Source organism: Triturus cristatus, chromosome 3_1 (assembly GCF_964204655.1).
Source record: "Triturus cristatus chromosome 3_1, aTriCri1.1, whole genome shotgun sequence".
Classification (NCBI taxonomy): Eukaryota; Metazoa; Chordata; class Amphibia; order Caudata; family Salamandridae; genus Triturus; species Triturus cristatus.
The window spans coordinates 279247494-279274096 of NC_140583.1; the positions used below are offsets into that span (position 1 = coordinate 279247494).

At 44.6% G+C, this 26603-nt stretch overlaps 1 protein-coding gene across 6 annotated transcripts in view; it reads left to right on the top strand.

Moving 5' to 3' along the window:
* The window catches only part of STRA6 (signaling receptor and transporter of retinol STRA6), a 311887-nt gene that overhangs the window by 137687 nt on the left and 147597 nt on the right, over positions 1 to 26603 (top strand). For all 6 annotated transcript variants that reach the window (XM_085643894.1, XM_085643895.1, XM_085643890.1 and 3 more), the window contains one exon: positions 10420 to 10487. In XM_085643894.1, the coding sequence (XP_085500020.1) occupies positions 10420 to 10487 (68 nt within the window). The remainder of the gene's footprint in view (positions 1 to 10419; positions 10488 to 26603) is intronic.

Below are 26603 nucleotides of genomic sequence, written 5' to 3' on the forward strand. Positions count from 1 at the left end.
TTGAATGTGCCACTAAGGCTTTGGAGGGTTGGTTGCTGGGAAGTAAGGTATCTGATTATACAGGATTGTACAATTTGATGATGAGAGAACAGATTTTAAATAACTGTCAGAACCAGCAACTGCATCAACACTTGGTTGACTCAGATCTGACCTCTCCCCAAGAATTGGGAAAGAAGGCAGACACATGGGTCAGAACCAGGGTTAAGCAAAAGAACCAGAACCAGGGCCAAGGGGGTGATCAGAAGAAAACAGACCAAAAGGGTGGAGATCAGAAATCTAAAGACCAGAAGTCTTCAACAGGGCCCCAAACTAGTACTAACGAGGGTGGGTCCCAGCCTAAAGGGAAGAAGAAAGAAGGTCCACAGAAACCCTGGTGCAAACATTGCAAGAATACAACTCACTGGACTAGTGATTGTAGGAAGGGTGGAGCCCCCAACACTGTTGCCCCTAAGGCACCTGCTCCCAGTACTACTGTTAGCAGTGTTGGTCCCCAAACCAAGGGTGTAGTGGGAATCACTATGGGAACTGAAGGAGATTCTGACTTAGACAGAACCCTGACACAGGCAGTCTTGATCTGTGATGGGGACATGGATTTGTCCCTGACTGTGAGCCCCAGTAACCTGGGCAAGTACAGACAGACTCCTTTAATTAATGAAAAAGTGGCTCAAGCCTACAGGGACACATGTGCCAGTGTCACTATGGTGACACCAGGCTTTGTGGATCCTGGACAGTACATACCAGGTGAGAATTACCTGGTGACCAATGCCAGCAATGCCACTACTTCACATAGTGTGGCAGTTGTTCACTTCTCATGGGGAGGGGTAACTGGCCTCAAAAGGGTTGTGGTTAGTGCAGACCTCCCAGTAGAATGTTTGTTGGGCAATGACCTAGAGAGTTCTCTATGGTCAGAAGTGGAGTACAGGACACATGCAGAGATGTTAGGTATATCACCACATGTCCTTGCTGTGACCAGGTCACAGGCCAAAAAGTGCCTTACTGAACCACAGGTCGTGGATCCTGGAACAATGGACCAAGCACCTACCAAGAAGAAGAACAGGAGTGTAAAGGCTGTGCCTCCCCCCCTGCCTCAAGGTGATGATCAGCCTTCCCAGGAAGATGATCTAGAGGACCCTGAAGGAACTGTCCCTGAAGAGCTTGAACCTGATCAGGTTGAGTTTCTGGGGACAGGGGGACCTTCCAGGGCTGACCTGGGGCAGGCTCAGTTATCTTGTCCCTCTCTTGAACCCCTCAGACAGCTGGCTGCTGCTGAGGCTGCTGGGAATGCTCAAGGTACCCATAAAGTGTATTGGGATGAAGGGCTCCTTTATTCAGAGGCTAGAGACCCAAAACCTGGTGCAACCAGGAGGTTGGTTATGCCTCTGCAATTTAGGGGCTTCCTTCTTACCTTGGCCCATGATATTCCTCTAGCAGGACACTTAGGCCAGAACAAGACTTGGGACAGGCTTGTCCCTCACTTTCACTGGCCTCACATGAATGAAGATACAAAGGAGTTTTGTCGCTCCTGTGTGACCTGCCAAGCCAGTGGCAAATCAGGTGGCACAACAAACGCCCCCCTAATACCACTACCTGTGGTGGGGGTCCCCTTTGAAAGAGTGGGAATAGATATAGTGGGTCCCATGGATCCTCCCACTGCATCTGGGCACAGATTTATACTGGTGGTAGTGGATCATGCCACCAGGTATCCAGAGGCAATTCCCCTTAGGACCACTACAGCTCCTGTTGTGGCCAGGGCCCTGCTGGGAGTATTCTCCAGAGTGAGGTTTCCTAAGGAGGTGGTTTCTGACAGAGGTACCAACTTCATGTCAGGATACTTGACAGCTATGTGGAAGGAATGTGGTGTCAACTACAAATTCACCACTCCTTATCACCCACAATGCAATGGGCTTGTTGAGAGATTCAACAAGACCCTAAAGGGTATGATCAAAGGATTACCTGAAAAGCTCAGGCGAAGATGGGACATCCTTCTACCCTGCCTTCTGTTTGCTTACAGAGAGGTCCCACAAAAAGGAGTTGGCTACAGCCCCTTTGAATTGTTGTTTGGGCACCCTGTAAGAGGCCCACTGTGTTTAGTGAAGGAAGGATGGGAGTTACCTCTCAAAAAGCCTAAACAAGACATAGTGGACTATGTACTTGGTCTCCGCTCCAGGATGGCTGAGTATATGGAGAAGGCATCCAAAAACCTTGAGGCAAGCCAGGCCTTACAGAAAGCTTGGCATGACCAAATGGCTGTCTTGGTTGAGTTTCAGCCAGGACAGAAGGTATGGGTTTTGGAGCCAGTGGCCCCAGCAGCACTCCAAGACAAATGGTCTGGACCCCATACAATCCTGGAAAAGAAGGGAGAGGTTACCTACTTGGTAGACCTAGGAACTCCCAGGAGTCCCCACAGGGTACTCCATGTTAACAGGTTGAAAGCATATGTTGACAGGGCAGACATGGGCTTGCTCATGGCTACAGATGAGGGACAGGAGGAAGAGAGTGACCCTCTCCCAGACCTGTTGTCTCAGAACCCTGAAGATGGCTCAGTTGAAGGAGTGACCCTTGGAGGCAACCTCACTGATCATCAGCAGATGGAATGTAGACAGGTTCTACAATCATTTCAACACATGTTTTCCTTGATACCTAGCCAAACTGACTGGTGTACCCATGTGGTGGACACTGGTGACAGTCTGCCTGTGAAAAACAAGCTTTACAGACAACCTGACCACGTCAGGGACTGTATAAAGGCTGAGGTACACAAAATGCTGGAATTAGGTGTCATTGAACCCTCAGAGAGCCCCTGGGCTAGCCCAGTGGTCCTGGTCCCCAAACCTCACACCAAAGATGGCAAGAGAGAGATGAGGTTCTGTGTGGATTACAGAGGACTCAATGCTGTCACTAGGACAGATGCACATCCTATTCCAAGGGCAGATGAGCTCATAGACAAACTAGCTTCTGCTAAGTTTTTGAGCACATTTGACTTAACAGCTGGCTATTGGCAAATCAGATTAGCTGAGGAGTCTAAGGCCAAAACAGCATTCTCAACCCCAGGTGGGCATTATCAATGTTTGGTGATGCCCTTTGGTCTGAAGAATGCACCTGCCACCTTCCAAAGGTTGGTGAATCAAGTCCTTACTGGGTTGGATGACTTTTGTGCAGCATATCTGGATGACATTGCTGTCTTTAGCTCCACCTGGGAGGATCACCTGATCCACCTGAAGAAGGTACTTGAGGCTCTGCAAAAGGCAGGCCTCACTATCAAGGCTACTAAGTGCCAGATAGGTCAGAGTAAGGTTGTGTATTTGGGCCACCTTGTAGGTGGAGGCCAAGTTCAACCACTGGAGAGTAAGATACAATCCATCAAGGACTGGTCTCCTCCAACCACCCAGACTCAAGTTCGAGCTTTCCTGGGCTTGACTGGGTACTACAGGAAGTTTGTTAAGAACTATGGGTCCATTGTGACTCCTCTTAATGATCTGACATCCAAGAAGATGCCCAAAAAGGTTCAGTGGACAGTAAGCTGTCAAAAGGCATTTGATGACCTGAAGAAGGCCATGTGCTCTGCACCTATCCTGAAAAGTCCTGACTACTCCAAAGAGTTTATTGTCCAAACAGATGCTTCTGAGTTGGGTGTGGGAGCTGTGCTGTCACAACTTAATGTAGATGGTCAAGACCAACCCATTGCTTTTATTAGCAGAAGGTTGACCCCCAGAGAGAAGAATTGGTCAGCTATTGAGAGGGGGGACTTTGCTGTGGTGTGGGCCCTGAAGAAGCTGAGGCCATACTTGTTTGGCACTCACTTCAAGATTCAGACCGACCATAAGCCCCTCTTGTGGCTAAATCAGATGAAGGGTGAAAACCCCAAACTGCTTAGGTGGTCCATTTCCCTACAGGGTATGGACTTTACAGTGGAGCACCGGCCAGGTACAGACCATGGGAATGCAGATGGTCTCTCCAGGTACTTCCACTTAGGACATGAAGACGAGACTGGTCAAGGCTAGTTTAATGTCCCTGCGTTTGGGGGGGGGTTGTGTAGGAGAGTAGGGTCTGCTATCCTATGGTCACCCCAAATGTTTGCTTTTTGCTTCACTGATTTTTGACATATTGAGGCTGTGGGCCTGCTAATCAGACCCCCAGCCTGCTGTTCTCTCTAACTAAATTGACACTATGCACCCTAGGTGCATAACCAATTGGAAGTGGATCACCCTGTGAGCCCCTGTACCAGTGTACACTAGGTACCCAGGGCATTGGTGTATCTAAGGCCTACCAGGGGCTGAAGCATGTATTATGCCACCCCAGGCTTGGCCTAACAAATTTGACACAACTGGCTGATCACTCAGCTGGGGTAAGTTGGTGTAACCACCTCTTACTTAGGTGTAGTATACCTACACCTAACCTTAAATGGGACACATGTTAACCTATAAGTCAATCCTATGGCAGGCCTTAACAATCCTGAAGGCAGAGTGCTTGGTTCCATGTGAGATGGTGCTCTGTCATGAGCTGAGCCTGTCTGCAGTGGTCGGAACCACTTCCTTCTACTGTTTCCAGATATCGTCATACCATATACTCTTAAGTGCATTATGAACCTCGCGGTTAAATGCTATCTTTGGTTTGGCTTTATCAAAACATGTCGAGTAAGGTGTCATACGAATTGGAATACTAACCCCTCGCCAATACTGGCGACGGGGTTAGCATTCCACCCTTCTAGAGGGACACGACATGTACGGTACCTGAAACCCGGGTAAAATCAGACATAGCCTCAGCTCCACAAAATGGATGCTGCCACCACAGACACAAGTCTGCCCTCCTGCTGCTGGGAGTCCTTCCAGCTTGGGAGACATGGACAAAGGGTTTCCTGCCAGGGGAGGTGCGAGCACCACCCCAGACAGGATTTTGTGTATTGGTCAGGTAGGGCTTGAAAGAAACCAGACATGCCTGAGGCTCACAAGGAGCCTCGGTGCATATGCCAGTTCAATCCGGTCCTGGGGCACACCAGCCCCGGACCTGGGGCGAGCTGGACAAAGGATTGGGGGTGTAACCACCCCCCTTCCTGGTCCCACCCTTAGGGAGGGACCTAGCAGGTAGTCCAGCCCCTAGAATCCGCTTAAAGGTAGGAGCTGTGTCCTAAGACTTCAGACATCCTGGAATCAACTTAACCACAAGAAGAAGACGGGAACTTCGACGCTCTGCTGCACAGAGGACTGAAGGAAATCTCCCCTATGGTCAGGGAGTGACCATCTTGCTAACGCAAGCACCAACCAGCTATTGAACGTCTGCTTTGCCGCCGCCTCCTGCCGGAGCCAGAGCCCAGAGCCCGACAAGACCTGGACCTCCAGACCTCTCACCGCCGGATCCACAGTCCCTGCAAGGAAGGAACCCGTGGAGGCACCGAGACACGTGGAGCCAGCCATCTTGAAAGACCGACGACAAGCTGCAAGCGCAACGACATAGGCTCCCTCCGAGTTGTGCTTCGGGTCTTGAGAAGCCCAACACCCGAGCAGCATCTGCACCAAAGGTGAGCCCTCCAGCATCTCCACGATCTGCGTGGGGCCCCTCTGCACTTTGTATCTCGACGCGCCTGCCCGGTCCCTGGCCCGTTGGCTAGTGGCCATTTTGGAGACGAAACCTAAAATCAACGATGCTGGTCTGGTTGCTCTAGACTGGCCCTAGCTGCTCTCCAAAAGAGCAGCCCCTCTGACCTTGCTGGTCAGAACAATCAGCTTTCTTGAACTTCCACGACTCCTGCCTTTGCCAAGGCTTGTTTGCTTCTTTCGAGTCGCCGACACCGCCGACAGCGAGAGCCTGCATGGGACAGCTCATGACTCGACTCCTGGACGTCGTCGACCTTCAGGGACCACGTGGCTGCGGAGACAAGCTACACCTCTTCACCTGTTTGCACCCGACATCGCCTGGTACCTACCTGGTGCCACGCCGGTCACTGGCTAGTGACTGTGAACACTGTCCCCTCTGCTTTCAGGTCTTCTACAACTCCGATCCACTCTTGGATCCACCGCATCTCTTCTGGACCGACCGCCTGCAGCATCTTTGTCGACAGGCTCCATTGAATCGATAGAAGAAACCCGACGCACTTCGAGACCTATGCACCCGCTTCCTGTGGGTGAGGTAAAGCTGGTACTCCGGTGCCCAAGTGTAGAGAATCATCTCTAGTGTCTGTGTTTCGAATCTTGAGATCGTAGTCTAACCAGAAGAACCTTTCTGCAGTAACTTTTTAACTTTTACGCACCCATTGAAAACCTATGGGAGCACGCGTGTGACTTTCCGCATTGCACACGCAACCCGTGGACCTCCTGGTCACTAACTAAAGTTAGTTCCTTGTAGGCCCAGCGATTCTAGAGGCCCTAGGCCTTTTCCCTTTCCTGTTTGTGGTACTTATACCACTATTTTAGTATATGGTTTGAGTGGCCACCAGGGCACATCCATATAAAGTGCAATTTCTGTGTATTATAACATTGTCTTGTTTAACGATTTGTGCTCCTGTGCTCATAAAGAGTCTAGGGGTTACTTTGAGAAATAAATACATATATATTTTGAATATATATCTGTGTGGTGTCCTTTCATTGGTATAAAGGGGGGTTACATGTGGTAAAACAGCCTGCTTAACACGCTTTAACGAGTTTAGCCTCACAGACTGCTTAGCCTACGCTACCACTAGGGCAGCTAGTCCGAAAAGGTTGACTTACAACCACACCATAAGGGTTGCTTGGCATAGTACAAGGTGGTCACTTTAACTAGTGAACATCATATACCAGGCCAACTTCTCACAGTTATGGTCTGCAATATGGAAGCAGTGTGCACCAATCACTGTATGTAATGCACAAATACTATCCCACCACTTCCACCAGTGTTAGAAATGGGGCCCTCAGTTGGCAGAGGTTATAGCCCTGTTAAAGTAGGTTCCCACAGTCCTAGTCAGGATAAGTGTAGTACACTCTAAGTTTACCTGTGCTCCCCCTCGGGTAACTTGGCTCAAAGTAGTCAAGCGAAACTAAAGAGGCATTGCGTAAAGGATTTCTACACACACACACACACACATGCACACACACACACACACACGCACTCACACTCACACCCAAACTGTAACACATTGAAAACACCTCAAAAGTACTCTGCACCAGTTTATAAAAATAGCCAATATTTATCTGAGTAAAACAAGACCAAAAAGATAAAAATCCAATATAAACAAATTAAAATACGAATTCTTCAATATTAAATGCAGTTCTAGCTCTTAGAAGCACGATAGCTGCAGCGGGGGCTATAAAGTCATGCTTGACAAAGTCGAATCTCAAAGTTCGCGGCTGTCTGAGAGGGAGCGCGAGCCGGCTAAAGTCAAAAGTCAAAAAGATCCCAGTTACATTATCTTGGAAAGGAAGACTAAACAAAGACATTGCGAGGCACCTGGGAGGTGAAATGTTGCTGACGCCAGTGCAGCCTTGGTTCCTTACTCTTGGTGCATGTCGTAGGCATGTCACTGCTCGGGACGGTGCATTGCACAATTGAGATGAGGCGTCACTGAAGCGAGTGAGGAGTTGGTTCCTTGAAGAGGTGCAGAGTTGTTGAGTCGCTGATGCCGAGGGTGTTGCAAGGCATAGGGGAGGTGGTGTGGAATTGGCGGCGAGGTGATGTGGCATTGGTGGCAATTCTTTGGTTCAGCTGGCGATGCGGGATTGATGAAGTGTCCAGGGTCCAGCCATGAGGCGTCGACTTTGCGGTGTCGAGGTCACACCACGGGTCACAGGTGATGCGGTGGAGTCGAAGTCAGGCATCATGAAGTTCGGTGATGCTGTGGTGGTTCTTCGGATGTACTGTGGCGGCATCAAGGCCTGCGCTGCAAGTGGTAATTCTAAACAGAGTCAAGACTTACCCGGTCATAAATTGCGAAAATTGAATCTAGCCGATTGTCAGCCTTATGGATTTGTACCTGCTAAGCCAAAATAAAGGTTATACATAGTATATATGTGATTGTGCATTGGTGTAAACTATAGATTAGATAGCTAGAAGACCTGCTCTTTCAAGAAAAGGACAAATAAATATACTAGTAAGGAAAAAATGGGAATATCCTGAGATTGTGCCATTCTGTAATAGTTGCAAAGTAGCTGTCCGAGGTGACTAAAAGTATGTCTGATTCTAAACGTGTCTTGGTTAATGCGGCTAATACGATGGCTCCCCCATGACATTATAAAACCTAATCATTGTAGTATTGTGTTTCTATTTCTGAATGTTGGAAAATTAATAACAATACTTTAAATAGGGTTCTGAGCACAATTGGGATGTATGTAGTTGGACTTATGTAACCCACATTACTTCATGAGAATGTGGTTTTAAAAGCTCAAGATGTTATTACATTAGGTAAGAGATGAATAATCCGCTGGGCTGAATCAAGACCCGATTGACAACATCTCAAGCCAATGGTTGAAAGAGGGTAGTCGAAGAAAGCAGTCGTTGAAAAGGGTGGACCCAAAGCCTACTGTATGTATACTGTAAGCAATAGGTCTGGTCCCCAGGTGCGTTGTCACGACATGAACCTACAAACTAATGCCAAATGCTCTATATCATGGTATATGGATGCAATCATTAGCGGGCAGCATCCCTTTTCAGGCATTGCATTCCAGTGCTACACCCAATAACCATGCAACTTTCATCGGTGCACTACACATATATGGATTAATCAAGTGTAATAACAGAATGTGTTAAGAACATGGGCATATTTTCAGATTCTAGACGACATCAGACTGCTATTAATCCATGTGAAGTATGCTAGCTTCTCTGGCTACTTACTCAGTGAACTAGCTATTATCCGAAATCTAGGATCAACCCTTCTCTAGTAAGATAAATATCTAGAAATTGTTGCACTTGAGGTGCAGGTGAAGCATTCACCCAGTTTTCTAATCAGACTTCCAATGAAAGGTGAAAAATTACACAATGGTAGCTATTTTGGAATTATAAACGCACACTTTAAAGCAGCATAATTGTCCCACAAAAAAGATTGTTTTGGGAAAACTCCTGCAATTTTTTTACAAGGAATTTTGCCATTCTTCAAAGCTTTGGATTACATCAAAGATTATAAGAGCAAAATTTGAATATTAAATTGCAGATTTGATCACCCTTATTGAAAACTACGGGTGTGCCAAAACCCTATTTTTTTAAAATCCCACAAAACGTTTGAAATTGATGCTTTTATAGTTAAATGCAGTTTGCTGCGATCTTGAATTACTTTTGACATGTGAGGAAAAAACTATCACAAGATACCAGCAGGAGACTGGTTTGAGCAGAAAATGTCACTCGGCTAGACATTTTCAAATGTGTCTTCTGTGTGCAAAAATTATGCAAAGTTGCATAGCTCGCAAATTAAAGAATTTTCATCATACTTTGTGATATGAAATTCTGGAATAATGTACATTTCTTAGATGCCATAAAAAATGATCTGTTTTCTTTTTAGAGGTATGTTTTTGGCAGCAAAGTACATATTACTCTTCAGACCAAATGCATCTGATCACGCACATATCATATGCCTTCGGGACTGCGATAATTCCATGGTCTTATAGGCCAAGTTACTCATTTATATTTGTCGGTTTCTACTACCAAGTACATTAGGTGGCTTTTCTATCAAGTCTTTTTTGTAGATATTTAAACCTTCACAACTCAGATAGGTCTCTAAATTGGTGTGTTTTTCATGGGTCTCTGATTCCATGTAGGTTTCAATGGTTTCTGGCACAGCAAAGCTTTCATTATTTTGATAAGATTTATGTTGCAGGGACCTCTTTGTTAGATCCTCTTTTATGAGTGTTCCTGTGCTCTATGACTTTTTCACACATATCTGACACACTCGATCCATGATTGTATTATATTTATGTATTATAATTTGCTCCATGAGTATTTTATTGAGCTTTGTCACAATGCATGTTTCATTTCTTCTTCGAATCGGCATTCATAGTAAGTCAATGATTATCTGCATGATTTGATTAGTCAATGATTATCTGTATAATTTGTTTAGGCAATGGTTATCTGCATGATTTGTGAGTTTCTGAATCCATGTGATTTTTTTGCTCCTTGGATCTATGTCTAAGCGTCTGAGTTTGGTCTTGTATAGTGGGTGGTACCCGGGTCTTCTCGTCTTTCATAAATGCCCGGTAGCATCGGTGTTTCAAGGGTCCCTCTCACAAATAAGTGCCTCTTGGTTTTTCGGCTACGTGCAGGGTCCAGACTTTTGCACCATGTGTGTTTGAAGAATCTTTGGTCCAGTGCCGGTTTCGCTCACTGTCTGAATCTGATCTTGGGTCAAGGGCCCTCAAGGTGATTTTGGATAGTATGACTGTACACCTATTTGTTTGTGTCAGTATTTATACACACCACAAATACCCTTGGCTATGGGTCTTACATCTCCTCTTTGTATTCCATACTCAGATTACGGAGAGCAGCTATTGCCTGGAGTACCTACAGACCCTTCTAAAGAAGAAAAAGAACAGCAGCAGGTAAACCATTAATCTGAACCTATCGGCGAAATCTAAAAGAAAAGAGTTTGTTAGCAGGAAAATAGCTGGAGATCCTTGAAAGGGGGAATTGACCTGTGAACAAGTGTTCCCTTATCCTGAGAAAGGGACAAATCCTTAGCAAGGACTGAATCGGTGTGGTTACATTCATAAAATAATTATACCCTAACTTAGTGTGTCGTTCACCTTCATAGTTGGAATTCAAATTTAATAAAATATCTCTTGCCCAAGACCTTGTGGCAAATATGGCTACAGTTTAATTCATATTGTAGATTGTATTAATATGCACTTGTTCTGAGGAGCTACTGTGTTTTTAAATTTCCCCATTTCTTGGTCCTTTACACTGTGTAGGAACATAGGTATGGCACTCAACAGCTCAAGGCTAAATAGGATTCTGGCATTCCCTTGGTGATTTAGAAGTCCTGGGCTCTTGAGAAATGCTTGTATTACTGCATCTGTGAATAAATGGACAGAAATAAACCTTTTTGGTACTACTATTGGTTTATTGTATGTTGGGTTTCAGTGCCTCCACTTATTTCAGTAAGGAAATACAAATCTTATTAAAATATATACACAGTCATTCATTATCAATTCAGTTTAGGGTATACATAATATTTACATGTATTAAATGCCCACTGCAGATTATTATAAAATATAGGAGGTGGCAGCAGAAAACCTTTGAGATACATTAATTTGACCTAAATGCGCTTTCATTAAAGTCTAAGGGAAACTGTATTTTCTGTATGAAACCATTCTGTATGTAATGGAGATGCTGCATCTTGCCCTTCAACACCACTTGAATATGTCCTGGGTGTGGAATTCCATCTAAATACATATGAAATTGTATAAAACTCTACAAGCATGGAAGCACAGCATAAATAATACATTGGCTTCTTTTTTATTCTCATTTGTTATGGTGGTTACAATGAAGCATAATTACTGAAACACTCATCTACTTTCAGAGGACAATAAAACCTACTAGTTACATTGAATAAAGGCATGGGTCTCACAAACATTGCTCTTACTCAGTCTCGGCTATTTTAAAAGAGTACTCACTCTTCATGTACACCACATGCATTAAGTCAACCTCATATACCATTTGGACTGCAGTCTTCTTTTCATTCTTTGTCTGACAGACACCTGAAGCAATAAACAGTCGGCAGTCGCTCAAACAAGACCTATATTTTGGCTGCAAGTCTCTTGTCCTGTGTCAGGGTACAACCAGATCAACTTCGTTATCCTGCACATTTTTGTATAGTGCAATGTTGAGCAATTACTTGAGCCAATGGTGCTGTGGTGATATCAGTTAACCTTATCCTCTGAAGTCAGTGGCCTTTTATTAGAACTAAGCTGATGCTGGATTACTTTCCAGGTAGTCCACAGGTTGGTAGCCTAATAATGTATTGGTCTTGTTGTATTGTGGATTACCACCATGGTGTGTATTCCACAGGATGACTTGATGTTGCAAACTTCAGATTAATTCAAGCATGTACAAGGTAAGTTATGGTCATCAATGGAAGGCACGTGTGGTGTCCTCTGGACTTGGAGTGTGAGCTTTGTTAGAATATGTGTTCCAGGTAGTCCCATCAAAGATACCTGATGAAGAGCTAGAACCACGTGAACTTCCTATGAACCCAAGTTGGCATTAATAGAAGTTGTGGATGTGTGGACATTATCTAGTGCTTCATTTGTGTGAGTGTGGAGAGAGGGGGTCAGAGCTTGGTAAGGTGCTTTACTGGTGTGACCCATCATGTGATCAAGGTAGTTTATTGGACAGTATTTACCTGAGGGCTGTAGTGGTATGGTGGTTATGTGGCATTGTGACATATTGCCAGATACTTGATGTGTATCCCTTCATCCTGAATAGAAGAGCCTCTGACCACAACCTGCAAAATTTAATTTTGTATAGAATTTGATTTCTTATTTTTACACAATCCCTTCTGTTTCCTCTCCTCAGTCCCAATGCTTGGGTAGCTCATTCAGCTCCTTGACAGGCAACTGTCATATGAAATGTGCTTCTACATTTGATCCCTAGTACACACTAATCCTTGAATTGTTGGCACATGCAGATGTGTTATTCATGAGCAAATCCTACTGGTGAAAGGGCCTGTTGGACTTGGCCCTCTCTGCAGGTTCATACCCAAAACATTTTGCCTTAACTCTCATGTTTTCTGAACACTTTTTATTTGGCTTTTAGGACTGTGCACACATTACCACGGTTGACTGGTGCTAATGTGCTTGTTATTTCTCTGTTAAACATTGGCTAACACCCAATTGCCAAATTGAATTTACTTGTAAGACTCTAGTAAAGTGGTACTAAATGTACACAGGGCCTGTAAATTAAATGCTACTACTAGGTCTGCAGGGCCTATTGTACCACCCACTTAAGTAGCCTTTTAAATATGTCTCAGGTCTGCCATTGCAGGCTGTGTGTGCAGTTTAAACCTGCAAAATGGCCTTTTGCCAGGCCTACACTTTACATTGTAATAGATATGTCAACCCTAGGGTTGGCCCTAAAAAGCCCATAGGACAGGGTGCACTGTATTTACAAAATTTGACATGTCCTTTTAACTTTTACATGTCCTAGTAGTGCAAAAAAACTCTCATTACATTTAATAAGTGATAACTTTCAATTAGAGCAGGTAGAAATGTCAAGTTTGATGTCTAAAAAATTGTAATTTAAAACACTATTAAGTGGTATAGTCTAATTTTAAGTCACAATTCTGAAAATGGCACTTTTAGAAAGTTGACATTTTCTGTCCTACCCATTTGGTGCCTGCAGCCTGTTTCCTGAGTCACATGACTAAATGTAGCTGGCAGTTGGTCTTTATGTATTGCACCCAGACAGTGAGACAAAGGGAGGATAGGTGTTGGCAAGAACGGCCACTCTGAGTCAACGAGGGGGAGGAACAGTCACCTCCCATACTTGCACACCATAAAGACACTGCCTGGGTACTCTCAAAAATCAATTGTCACTAGTCTATTGCAACTCCTGGGGCTAGAACTCGGAGGTGGGTGTGCCTGACATTTCAGGGGGTGGAAACCTCAAGAAGTGTCCTCCACTTCAAACTGGGAACCATATATAAATATTGGACCCCAGAAACCAACCAGTTCTTCCTTCTGCAGAGTATCCACAGGTCCAGAAGTACACTTCTGGACCTGTGGATACTCTGCCAGAAGGAAGAACTGCTGTGCTGTTGAAAGGACTGCCACTCTGCTGGACTGCTGCTCTGAAGGACTGCTGCTGTGCTAACCTGCTGCCCTCTTGCCTGGTTGAGAGAGACTTGACCTGCATTGTTGAAACCAGGCCCCAGAGTGACTCAAAGGGCTAGTTGATTGGCCTCCTGACCAGAAGGCTCCAACAACCTTGAACTCAGCACCTGGACTCTGCCATCAGTGAGTCCTACCGTGCCCAGTGGTGCCAACCCAGATATGGACACTTAGAAGTGGGCCTGAAGTTGCTACTGCTAGCCCAGCTGGGGTCCCCATCAGAACTTATGCGAAGTAATGGAAAGCCTCACCGCACTGCTGCTGGCTCCATCAGAAGTGACGCAAAGTCCTACCAAGCTACACCACACAGCTCTTCGAAACCAATGCAAACTAAAGCAGAGCTTCACCGCACAGTTTCATCAGAACCAACGCCAAACGATGAGAAGTCATGCAAAGCAACGATGCAAAGACCATGCGCCAGGATTTAAGATACAGTGATCAGCAGACCTAAGTGTGTCCCTGTAGCTAGCCTGCGCTCCATCGCGGTCAGCCTAAACTTGTGACTTTGTCCTGGTCAGGCACGACCAGATAACCACAGTAGGTGATTTATGCTTTTTGGTACTATTTTCACATAAATCTTTCAAATTGCAAATATGCGTTTCTACTGATTGGATTTTTTTTGTTTCACTATTGATTTATTAATTAAAATGTATTCTATTTTTCTAAAGTGCAGTGGGTTTTTCTTGTGTTAAGCTCTCGCTTTATTACTGTTGAAGTGCTGTATACATACTTTACACATTCAGTCGCAGGCGTGAGGAGGGAGCTGGGGGGTTGGGGGAGTTTCGAGGACAGAATTATAATTTGTTTTAAACTTACCCGATTGCCGCCGCCTCCGCCGTCCGCTCCATCATGCTCTTCTTGTTTCTGGGATAGACTCCCAGACTGCACTGCAGACAATCATGAGACTGCAAGAAAGCAGCATCATGATTGGCCTGAGCACTATGACTTTGTGCTCCCAGGCAGACTGGGAGCCTGCGCCTGCTTCTGCAGCCCCAGCAACGCTGCTGGGGCTGGAGAAAGCTTCACTGCGCATGAGGTGTCTGGCCGTCCTGAAACGGCCAGCCAAGCACCTCATGCACAGTGAAGGGACAAGGGAGTGCACTACCACTCCCCCACCACAGTGTCATCCCCCTGGACCCGCCCCCAAGACTCATCAGAGTCCTGGGGGCAGGTCCAGGGGGATTAAAATATAAACTATAATAAAAGGGCTTAGAAACCCGTTTTTATTATAGTTTTATTTTTGGGTGGTTGCGGGCGGCGCTCTTCAGCCCTAATGGAGAGGCAGCTGCTGTACACATTGCCTCTAAGTTAAGCCTGATTGATCTGTGGCAAGCTATCAGAGGGGTGAGGACAGGTTAATTTGAGGTTTTCATGTGCCTCACCCTGACAAGGATTGTGGTTGCTGCTTGAGTATGGTTTTGTACTCCCGCCCACAACCAGTAGCTCAATTTCGTACAAATAATATCTGACAACCATGTAAAGCATACATTTTACAGTTGAATAAAGAAACATGTCCGCATGCACTCAACATCTGTCCATTCGTACCTGTGAACGTCCATCTAACCAGGATGTTGCATTTGGAAGGGGATGCTCTGTTCCCTTGGTATTTTAACCCTTTAGTTAGAGAGGATGGATGGGCTGTTCAAGGGTGCTGAGCACGTCCGTCGTCTAATGGAGGACCACTGACCACAGAGACTGATGATTGAGTGGGCATCGGGAAATATTTCCTCAAAAGCATGTCTGCCTTAAGCTGCAAAAGTTAGTACTTTGCTTTTTAGGGCATTAAAAAATATAGCCGTTATAAGCTTCACGAACTGAAAAACTGAATAGGTTTAAAAAGATAAAAACAGCTAAAAAGGGATACTTGGCTCTCCCCAGCCTCGGGCTTACCCTGTTCTTAAAAAAAACACGTAATTCCCTCTTCCCAGGCTGATTTCAGGCAGCCGGGAAAGGTAACCGTGCTGTTTGTGGAGTGGCAACAATTCTGTTTTCCCATTGTCACTCAGGGTAGTAGCCTTGTCACTCAAGGGTAGGAGTCAACAGGCGAAACCATTTCCTGCAGCTGGCTTCAGGAGATGGCAGGAGTGATGCAAAACGATGACGTTACAATGCATACATTTACAACGCATACATGTACAACGCATGCCTTTACAATGCAGTGTTTACATCGCAACATCCTTTTCAACGCATTCTTTTACATCGCATGCCATTACATCGCATTTTCAGAAACTACCTTTACAGCGCATTCCATTACATCGCTTATACCTTTACAACGCATACCATTACAATGCATACCATTACGTCGCATTTAAGGTAAGTGTTGTATAGTATAGGGGTAATAATTACCATCCTAACTCCAGTGAGTGCAACAGTAGGGTATGTGTTGGAAAGTGTAGGGGTAAAAAATACTATTCTAACTCCAGTCAGTGCAACAGTAGGGTAAGTGTTGGACAGTGTAGGGATACAAATTACTATTCTAACTCCAGTGAGTGCAACAGTAGGGTAAGTGTGGGATAGTGTAAGGGTACTATGCGTTTTAATGGTATGCATTGTAATGACTTGCGATGTAATGCCTGCGTTGTAGTGACATGCGTTGTAATGACATGCGGTGTAGTGACATGCAATGTAATGGCTGCATTGTAATGACATGCGATGTAAAGGATGTTACGATGTAATGACTGCGTTGTAAAGGTTGTTTCCCAAAACTTCATCTTGGGCAAAGTTAAAAGCAACGTCCAGCTTCTCGAAGGGAATGTATTTCTCACTGGACTTGGTTAGACAGGCACATTTTAAAATCTGCCCACCCCTACTATGAACTGGTCCCTTCTGACAGAGGCCAGGCACACGTTGGTCAAGTAGACTAAAGATTCTAGTCACCAGCAAGGAGGCGAGGCCATTCTCTCAGTAGTGGGAGCATGGACATTTTCTGTCATTCCAATGTTGAACAGTAATTTGAAGAGCAAAGAGAAATATATTTTGTTCCTGAGAAGAGCTCTGAGGTTTCAATAGAGCTGTAGAGAAGAGGTCTGTGGCGTATGCAGGTGAGCTTCGTCTGTTTGAAATGAATGCCACCAAGGGCCAAGTTCAGTGAGCGGTCCCTAACCAGAACAATGTGGCACTGTTTCCCAGCCAAGAATGTCTCTCATGATTCGGAGAGGAAATGAGATATGCGGGCCGAGTCCTGTGATCAGCAGAGCCTGGCAGGAGAGGGGTATAACGTTTGTTCCGGGTCAGTAATAAGTGGCTTGCAAGATTTGCAGCTGTTTATTTGTACCGGGGCCTGTCTTGTTCAGCCTCGGACTGGGACGGAAAATAGAACTGGGCATCAAAATAAAAATGGTCTCCATTAGCGAATCTCATAGCAAGAAAACGGGCAACAATTGCAAATCAGGGCTGTTTTTAAAAAATAAAGAAAAGCTGTGTAGGTGTTTTCAAGGTTTGGAAGACTGCCTTTGTGTTAGTGTCAGGGAACTTAAGAGTAAAAACGGATCCAAGTGACTGTAAACCAAGCAATGGGCCTCTAGTGATAATCACTAGTGACAATAACAATAATTCAAAATAGATTAAGCACAACTCAACTGATCATAAACATTGTTTTATAGTCGTATTTAAAAACGAATTACTACACAATTATTTTCTATTTGACACGTAACCGGAGACGTCATACAAGCAATTTTATAAACCATCTCATAAACTTTTATACAACATTAATGAACCAAAAAACGTTAGATGTGTCCAGTGTCATCACCAATTAGTGAAACATTATGCATAACCAAACACATTTTCAGAATACAGATCCAGTTCCACAATTCGTCAAAAGTTCATATGTGTTTTGGTTCATTAATGTTGCATATACTTTTATGAGATTGTTTATATATATATATATATATATTTTTAATGATGTCTCTGCTTAAATGTCACTTATCACAGATAATTGTGTACTAATTATTTTTTAAATAATACAATTAAACACGTTTTCTATGATCATTTGAGTCTTGTTTTGAAATATTGTAATTGTCCGTGATTATCACGAGAGGTCCAAGGTTCGGTTAATATGTCATCTGACCATAAAACAGCTAAAAACTGGCCCACACACTGGCCTATCAGACCAGCCCCTCTGACCCTGCCTGTTAGCCCTGTAAGCCACCCGACCCTAGAGTTGTCAGGTGCATGGCTACAGAGGGGTTGTTTGGGTGTGAAACCCCTACATAAATACATTCTTGGCTTGGTAGTTTGGTCTGCGGCCCGGAGTCAAGTCCCCTATATTTGTATTGGTTTTTCTTGTCAATCCTATTTCACTAAGAGGTTTTAACTTGTTCATTTTTTGCAATCAGGAACTTAAATATGTTTAGTGACTGGTTTACCAAAAAGGAGCAGATCTGCACCCATAGCAGGACTCCTTCAAGGAAACAAAGTTTGCTACTTTTTAGAATTCACCAACATTGGCAGAAGTAGACTTGGAAAACGACAACGATCTCCGGTTTCTAGGCACACTACTGGCCCTCAAACACTCAAAAGATGATGGGACAAATGCATACAAATAGTCTAACCATGCGGAACCTGTTGGGTACCACTCCAAAGCGGTGTTCTTCACCCAGAGTGCTACTCTAGGTAGAGGGATGGAATTGGAATTTTGCAGACTGAGTAAAGCGAGACAGTGTGGTGGAGGACTTTAATCTGTTTGCCAAATTTAGAGATGTCCACCAGCCTGGCAGACATCTCTATATATTGTCAGAAACCGATGTCATAGCGGTTCCTGTCAATGTATGAAAAATTTGACACATGCCTCCATCAAACATGACAGCTGACATCAAACATTTATGAAGTTTTTCTAATAGTCAAAAACCAACTCCCAAAGGGAAGTGTGTTTTTAGAAAAGTAAAAACAAATAATTATCCCCACACCATGGATGATGTCTTCCATGGTGTTGGGGTAATTTTTCTATTTTTACAGTCCCTCGCCACCAGGATATACAAGGCGGTGACAGACAGTGAATAAAAGAAACATCGGACAGGGCCATCTAAGTAAGACATATGGTGGAATGACTTACTTCCGACAGCACCTAGTCTTTTGAACCGTTGGAGGAAGCTTTTACCCTGGTGCAATACATTTTACTTCATCAGCATAAAACTTATAGCCCGCCCGACTGAAAATCAGGGCAGTGGACCTTGATTGTGGCGGACAGGATACTCTGTCACCATTGCAATGGAGTGTCTATCCGCCAAACTCTAAATCCGCCCCAGAAGCCACCCTAATTCAAATCAATACAGCGCCTGCTCCTCATGGGAACATACCAGCCCAAACCATGTTCACCCCACACAGCCACCCTGTGACCCACTGCTTTTTTAGTTGGGACATTTGAGATTCACACCTCCCAAGTCTCTCTGCCTGAGCTATACCCCTGATTATATTTTCACACTCTATAGAGCACAGTCCAATTGTTCATCTTCAGTAATGGTAGGACCCTTTTAAGACCCAGGAGCTGATGCCTATTAAACATGCTGTAATGCAATCATGTCTGCGTCTTTTTTTGGTTTATCTCTGTATATCTGTGTCCATGTGTGAGTGTGTGTTTGAATCTGTGTTTCTACATGCCAGGACCTCCCTTTGTTTCTGCCATTGTGTTTGTACATAGCTTCCAATTAGTCCTATGCTACAAAGATCCCATTCAGCTTCTTCAGGAAATCTCAGAGCAGTTTGCATTTTGGGACTTTAAGGGTCAAATTACAAGTCAGAAAGTCTACATTATTCTTGTCTAAAAAGCCTGGACTGGAACATAGTGATTTTTATTGACAGATATGATTGTAAGTGTAAATAAATAGTAAGTGTTATTATGCGTAACTTAAAGTAGGTGTTTAGTGAGCCTTGTAGAAACTGGGAAAATCTGAGTTGACCCAGACTCAGGAGGCATAACTACCTCCACTGGTAATTGGGTAAGTTTCAAACTCTGATGGATGTTAACAAGTTTTCAAATAACAAGTGTTTGTGAAACATATGTCCTCCTGTGGGTACGTATGTGCTAAGGAACAAATTCTTACTGTAAATCAATCAATACTCATTTTATCGGCCTCAGGAAAATGGAAGGCTGAGTTCACAGTCCAGGCTTTGAAAATGTGCCCACAATGCCACACATGAGTCCTGCAGTGAATGCTTGGTCCCAGAAGCCATCTTCCTGAATATTTATGATAGATTTGTGTTTTTATGATTTTCATACGTACAGGAACAGATAGTCCTTCTTACAGAAGATGTTTTTTCTGATCTTGATGTGCAACTGTGAGCTATTTTCGGAGCTTATAAGTGCCTGTGTTTGATAACCTCTGCCAGGTTATATTTTTAAAAAGAGAACTATAGCAGTGCTAGGAAAGAGCCTTGTGGGTCTTCGTCTTGGTGGATTTTTAACTTATTGATCATGGCCTGATAGGAAGCATTTGATCCCTTGTAGAGATGTCACTGTGATCTCTGTCCAGTACTAAAGACGGTAAATATCATTTCATTTTGTTCTGCATGCTATGTAGCTGGTAGGTCAAGCAGAATAAGGAATTATGGTTGGTTCTTAACAATAGCCAAAGGAGCTTTTGTGCTTCTACCACCACTAAACCCTAACCAAAGTCATGAAGGATGTTTTGCAACTCCATGACCTAACAAGCTGTTGCATGACCTTAGCTTACATGACCTGCATGATGTTGAGAAAGGGACATTAGTTGGCTGGGCTGTTGGAGTCAGCTGTCAGTATTTGCCACAACGGGATTATTGAGTCATACTTTCAGGTCTTTTGGGCTATACTTTTCTGGAGGGTGGCATTCAGCAACTTAAAATGCTCCATGCCAGACTGCCACAGTGTTGATGCAGTCTTATATGAAGACTGCTGGAAAGGGTTGATTGCAAACTGGAATTCTAGATCTCTATTATTGCTAGCAGTACTTGTTAGTGGCGTGAACATAGCTGTAAGAAATTGTGGAATTAGTTGAGAGGTTGAGCACCTACTTCAAATAACCACAATCCTTGTCAGAGTGAACCACTAAATTGACAAAATAAACTTGAGCTCATCCTCCTGGTAGCTATCGCATGGAGCAGATGAGCTTAACTTAGAGGCAATGTGTAAAGCATTTATTCAGTGATAAAACTGTAATAAAGCTAAAATGCAAAACAATAAGAATCCATAAACAAGTTAGAAGAATGTAGTAAAGTGTACTGAACAAAATGACGCCAAAATAACAAAAATCCAATAAGAGTAACCAGAAATTTAATTTCTATAATGTTAGGTGTCAAAAGCACCAAGAAGCACAAATTTCCAATGATAGTCAGTGGTCATGGTAGAACAGGAGCTAGTCACAATTTGACACTGACCATGATGGAGCATGGGTCAAATACACTAAACAGGATTGGCCCTGGTTAAAGACTTTGCCTTCTGACTTTAGTCCTTTTAATTCCCAATCCACCGCATGAGTACACTTCAAAAGCCACCTAGCACTCTGGGGAGGTGTCAGGCAGAGGTCAATAGGAGGGTCCAGTCCATGGACGGTCACCACTGGCCAGCTAGGCTGATGCAGGAAAAGACCTCTTTAGGAGGTCAGCCTTATGACTCTTGGAGTCCACGTCTTTGTCTTCATTACAAGAAGGAGAGAAGGTCTAGTCTTCTAACCTCTTTTAAGGTATCAGACAGCAAGTTAAGTCATCTTCTGATATTCAACAGGGCCAGATGTGTTCTAATGTGGGTGCCTGGGAATGGCACATTTATGCCTGGCACAAGCTAGTGGGTTGAAATGATGCCTGGGGAGCTCTCTTATCAATAGGGTAAAAGTTCCAAAAGCTAACCCTACCCATTATATCCAAAGTCTTCGGCCACACTAAACTTGGGCTTTAAGGACTGGGGTGAGTATGGGGAGTGTACTATGGCAATCCTAATGTCCTGCCACATCTTGCACTAAAATCCAGTTATATACAGTCCCTGTACCCCCAATAAACTCAGAGGCAGAGGTTTGGTACAACAAAACTGAGCTTTCAGCAACGCAACCAAACAGTGGATACACTCAAATTGTTTTGACATTCTGTTTCCCTCATTTGAAGTGTGCTCCCATTGTCCTATGAAAAACTGAAGCTGACCTGCCAAGCCAGTCTTGACACTTCTGCAGGATCCAAAACTGTGAAGTCAATAAGAGGCCCACTATGATGGAGGCTGGTCTGACTGGAGAGACAAGAGAAGGGTGCAGGCCTTGATGTTGGCTAAATCTGCTTGTGACACGATACTCCTCTTTAAAGGTAGTCAAGTCCTTGGGCCCAGCCCATAGGTCATCCTGCCAAAGGTACAACAACACCTCCCAACACCCAAGGCCTTTTGTCCATGTTCTTGGAGCAATTTCCCACCTCATTGACATCTATTGACATGCAATCACTGGCCTACAGAAGGAAGAGAATGAAATGCAGATTTTGCTTTCAGGGACTAAAGGCAGAGCAAAGATGACTCTTCCAAAATATTTAACAGAAATTCGACCTCATCCGTGAATTGGCATAAATATTTCAAAAAGTCCAAAAATGTAATTTGTAGGTGTTTCCTAGGCGGAGATAACATTTGTTATACTTGATATTGCATCCCAACGATTTCCTATGGAACAGCTAACTCTGCTATAATGAAAATGGCTTCTGGGGCCTTGTTGCTGTAAAGACACGTTTTACATAGAGACTTTACATGCCCTGCTTTTAAATACCATGCACTTTGCCTTAAAGGAATCTAAAGCTTACTTAGGGGTAACTTACAAATATTTACAAGTACGGTGTTAAGCCTGTCAGAAGGGCTTCTTTTGATAGGTTGAATTTGCAGTTCAAACCTGCACAGCCAGGCTGCTGTTGGTAGTCATGCAGTCATGTTTATATGGTCACTGTAGTGGGCAGGGCCGGACTGGGAACTGAAATCAGCCCTGGCCAAATGTGGCAGACCAGCCCCCGTAAAATTTGGCAGAGCAGCCTCCGTCCAGCGCGTAGCGAGCGAGCGCAGCGAGCGAGCCCGACCGCTACTAGGGGGGTTTGGGGGGGTTCTCCCCCCAAGAAAATTTTGGAAAACAACCGACCAAAATGGTGAATTTTACAGCACATTTTTCATTACATATTCAATTGTATCAACTTTCAAACCACAGTAAATAGTAGATGATGACCTTCAAGAGCACCAGGTTACCCGCCCAGTCATATGTACCCATAGACATTCTTTCAGAGAGCACCAAAAATAGGCACGAGTAGTAAATCAGAGAGAAATAAAAGTGAGACCAGCCCCCACATGGTGTGTAGCGAGCAAGCGCAGTGAGCAACCACTATTAGGGGGAGTTTGGGGGGGTTGAACTTGTCCCCCCCACACAAGAAATTTGGGAGACAGAAAGGCCCAAAAAAAAAAAGTATTTTTCAACACATTTTTCATTACATATTGGATTGTATTAACTTTTAAAGCATAGTAAATGATTACCTTAAGGAGCACCAAGATACACAGTCATAAAACACAGACATTCCTACAGAGAACACTAAAAAATGAAATGTCGAGCACAAAACTTGAATTTAAATATAACCAATTTATTCTTCATATAAAATAGCATAAAGACATTTAAAAACGCACTTAACTTCAAACTATTGTGCAACGGTTCAGAGTAAAAAGTGTACAAGACAATGTGCAAACATTAAATGATTTTTATATCCTGAGTTTTGTAAATAGTGCTCAAATAAAGCATCTCTCCGTAGCCACTCCCCCTCATGGCCTCCTCCTCAGACACCCTAACTACCACCCTCCACCAGTGCCCCTCATCTCTCCGTAGCTCCCACACCCCATGACCTCCTCCTCAGATTCCCTCACTGCCATCCTTCACCAGCACCCCTCATCACTCCGTAGTTTCCCCCCACCCCATGACCCCCTCATCGGATTCCCTCACTGCCATCCTCCACTAGTGCCCCTCATTTCTCTGTAGCCACCCCACCCCATGACCTCCTCCTCAGATTCCCTCACTTCCATCCTCCACTAGTGCCCCTCATTTCTCTGTAGCCCCCCACCCCATGACCTACTCAGATTCCCTCACCGCTCCCTCCACCAGCGCCCCTCATCTGTCTGTAGTTTCCCCTCCATCCCGTGACCACCTCCTCGGATTTCCTCACTGCTCCCTTCACTAGCGCCCCTCATCTCTCTGTAGTTCCCCCCCTACCCCGTGACCTCCTCCTCGGATTCCCTCACTGCCACCCCCACCAGTGCCCCTCATCTCTCTGTAGTTCCCTTCCAGCCTGTGACCCACCTCCTCATAAGATTCCCTCACTGCCACCCTCCACTATTGCCCCTCATCGCTCTGTAGTTCCCCCTGCCCCATGACATCCTCGTTGGCTTCCCTCACTGCCACCCTCCATTAGTACCCCTCATCTCTCCTGTAGTTCCCCCACCTCATGACCTCCACCTCGGTTTCCCTCACTCCCACTCTCCACTAGTGCCCCTCAGCTCTCTGTAGTTCCCCCCCCACCCCGTGACCTCCTCCTCTGACTCCCTCACTGCCACCCTCCCTCACTGTCTGCCACCCACACCCTTCATCTCTCCGTAGCTCCCCCCACCCCATGACCTCTTTCTGGTATTCCCTCACTGCCACCCTCCACTAGTGCCCCTTATCTCTCCATTGCCCCTCTCTCATACCCATTCCATTCGTTGTATAGCACTACTCATATCAGTGTAAGGTGTCACAGTACTTTACATAACAGCAGCTCACATTATACAGAGACAATAAATCAAAATCAGTTTACGCGAAATGTCACATAAACTAATGAGGATTACAAGGTGTAGAGATCACTTCATCCATTCTGGTGGGCAGTATATTTTACGGGGGTTTGGTCGGGACTCGGAGAAGCACAAAGTCAGGATTTAAACAGTACTCCAGTGGTCAGGGTTGGCTTTACTGATAAAAATGTATAACTGCCCAAACAAACTCTTATTAGTAACATTAGAATAATGAAAGAATGGAGAAGTTCTAACTACATCACAACACAAAAAAGCAAAGTTTGTATGCAGTTTTTTGATGACAGTTCATTGGTCACTGTCTTATGTTAACTTCTGAACTGCAAGTAACACAAGGATATCTGTGACAGAGGTAGTAACCCACTGAGCTATTCCCACAAAATTCAGTTTATCTGCATTTACGAACTACCAACCAACAAATGGTTGCTCTGCAGCAGGATCGTAAATCACAAGTTAACAGTTTTTATTGTTGTTGTACATCGGTGGCAGATTCACTGCGACTGCGAGGGCTAAGGAGGCTCATGTTTGGTGGGCCTGGCCCACCCTCTAGAACCGGGCCTGGTAGGTAGTGGTGCAGCCTGCTAGCATAGCCGGAGTCTTGCTCGCAGCCTCAGGCACAGGCAGGTCAGTGAGGAAGACTGCCCTCAAGGGCAGGGACGGCCTTAGCACTGGTGGTGCCCTTTGCATTAATAGCTCACTGTTCTATGTTAGGATTTTAACTTATTAACTGCAAGTAACAATAGGATCTCTCTGACAAAAGCAGTAGCCCACTGACCTATTTACATTATGTGCACTTTGTGATCTGCATGGTACATGTTCTTTGCAGCAGGCACATTAACACTCTGAGCTACCTTTCCATAAGTCAAAACTTCCACTAAACAATATGCAGATCTCTCTCTAGGAAGAACATTCAACACCAGATTCATCATGCCATTTTTATTGATGCCGAAAATTGCTGGAGGCCAGGAAGGAGGCAGCAAGCGCTTTTAAAATCTTAATATACTTGCAAACATATTGCCTCCACCCAAAGTCAGCACCCGGTGCGGTCACACCGGTTGCACTGCCCTAGAGCTGGCCCTTCAAGGGTCCTGTGACCTCAATGACAGTCACTGTTCTAGGGTGTGCTGCTTCATAGGCCTGCCCGCAAGACTGGAGGTGAACTTCAGTATGGATTGTGGTGGACAAGCCTTGAAGGTTAAACCACACTTGCCACTGCTAGGATCCACCTGCTGGTGCTAAGACACCAGAGCTTCTAAGGTCTTGCGAAGCCTTCTAAGGTCTAGCATGGGTTGTGCTCACTCAGGAGAGTGGTCTAATGGACTGGTTATTAAGGCTGAACCTGGTTCACCAGTTCCAAATTCAGCAGCTCTGGCCATAGTGCCACATCCTCTCCCCCACTGAAAACCATACTGCCCCACTGAGAAAAACTCACACTACCTTCAATTACAACCCAATTGTTGCCGGCTATAAACACCTGGATGTGGCTCAATTTAAATGACGCACTAGACAAGAGCAATATGTGGCCTACAAAAAATAGTAACAACATCCTGGAAAAGCAAACACTCAAAGGGAATGCAAAATTAGCAAACCATGTGAAATGTAAGCAGGAACAACATGGTTAGCTTAGCGCTTTTACACTCACTATTCAGAAATCAGTGAGTGCTTTTGCCTGAAAAGTTGAAGACATGACAACAAGGCCCTGAATGGACCCATTTTAACGTCCATTGCTTATATCCTTACAAAATGTAAGCAGTAGGGTAAAAAAGACCACATCCCTGGACGCAGAGCCGCAGTACACATTTCTTTTCTCCAATCCACACATTGCAGCACCTCCAGGATTGGTGCACTAGGTGCAAGCCCAGGAAAAACAAAGACAAGAAAACAAAAATAGCGCTTCACTGGCAAACTCTGTAAAAGTGACGCTAATGTGTTTGGGTGTTAATAAAATCAATCTGGCCAGCTTGCTACCACTCTGTCTTACTTTATTTAGTTATTTTATCATATTTTAACCTTTTATTCCCGAAGCTGCACCTTGGAAATAAAATAACAGAAAAATACGACATTTCCAGCAAAAGTGTTTT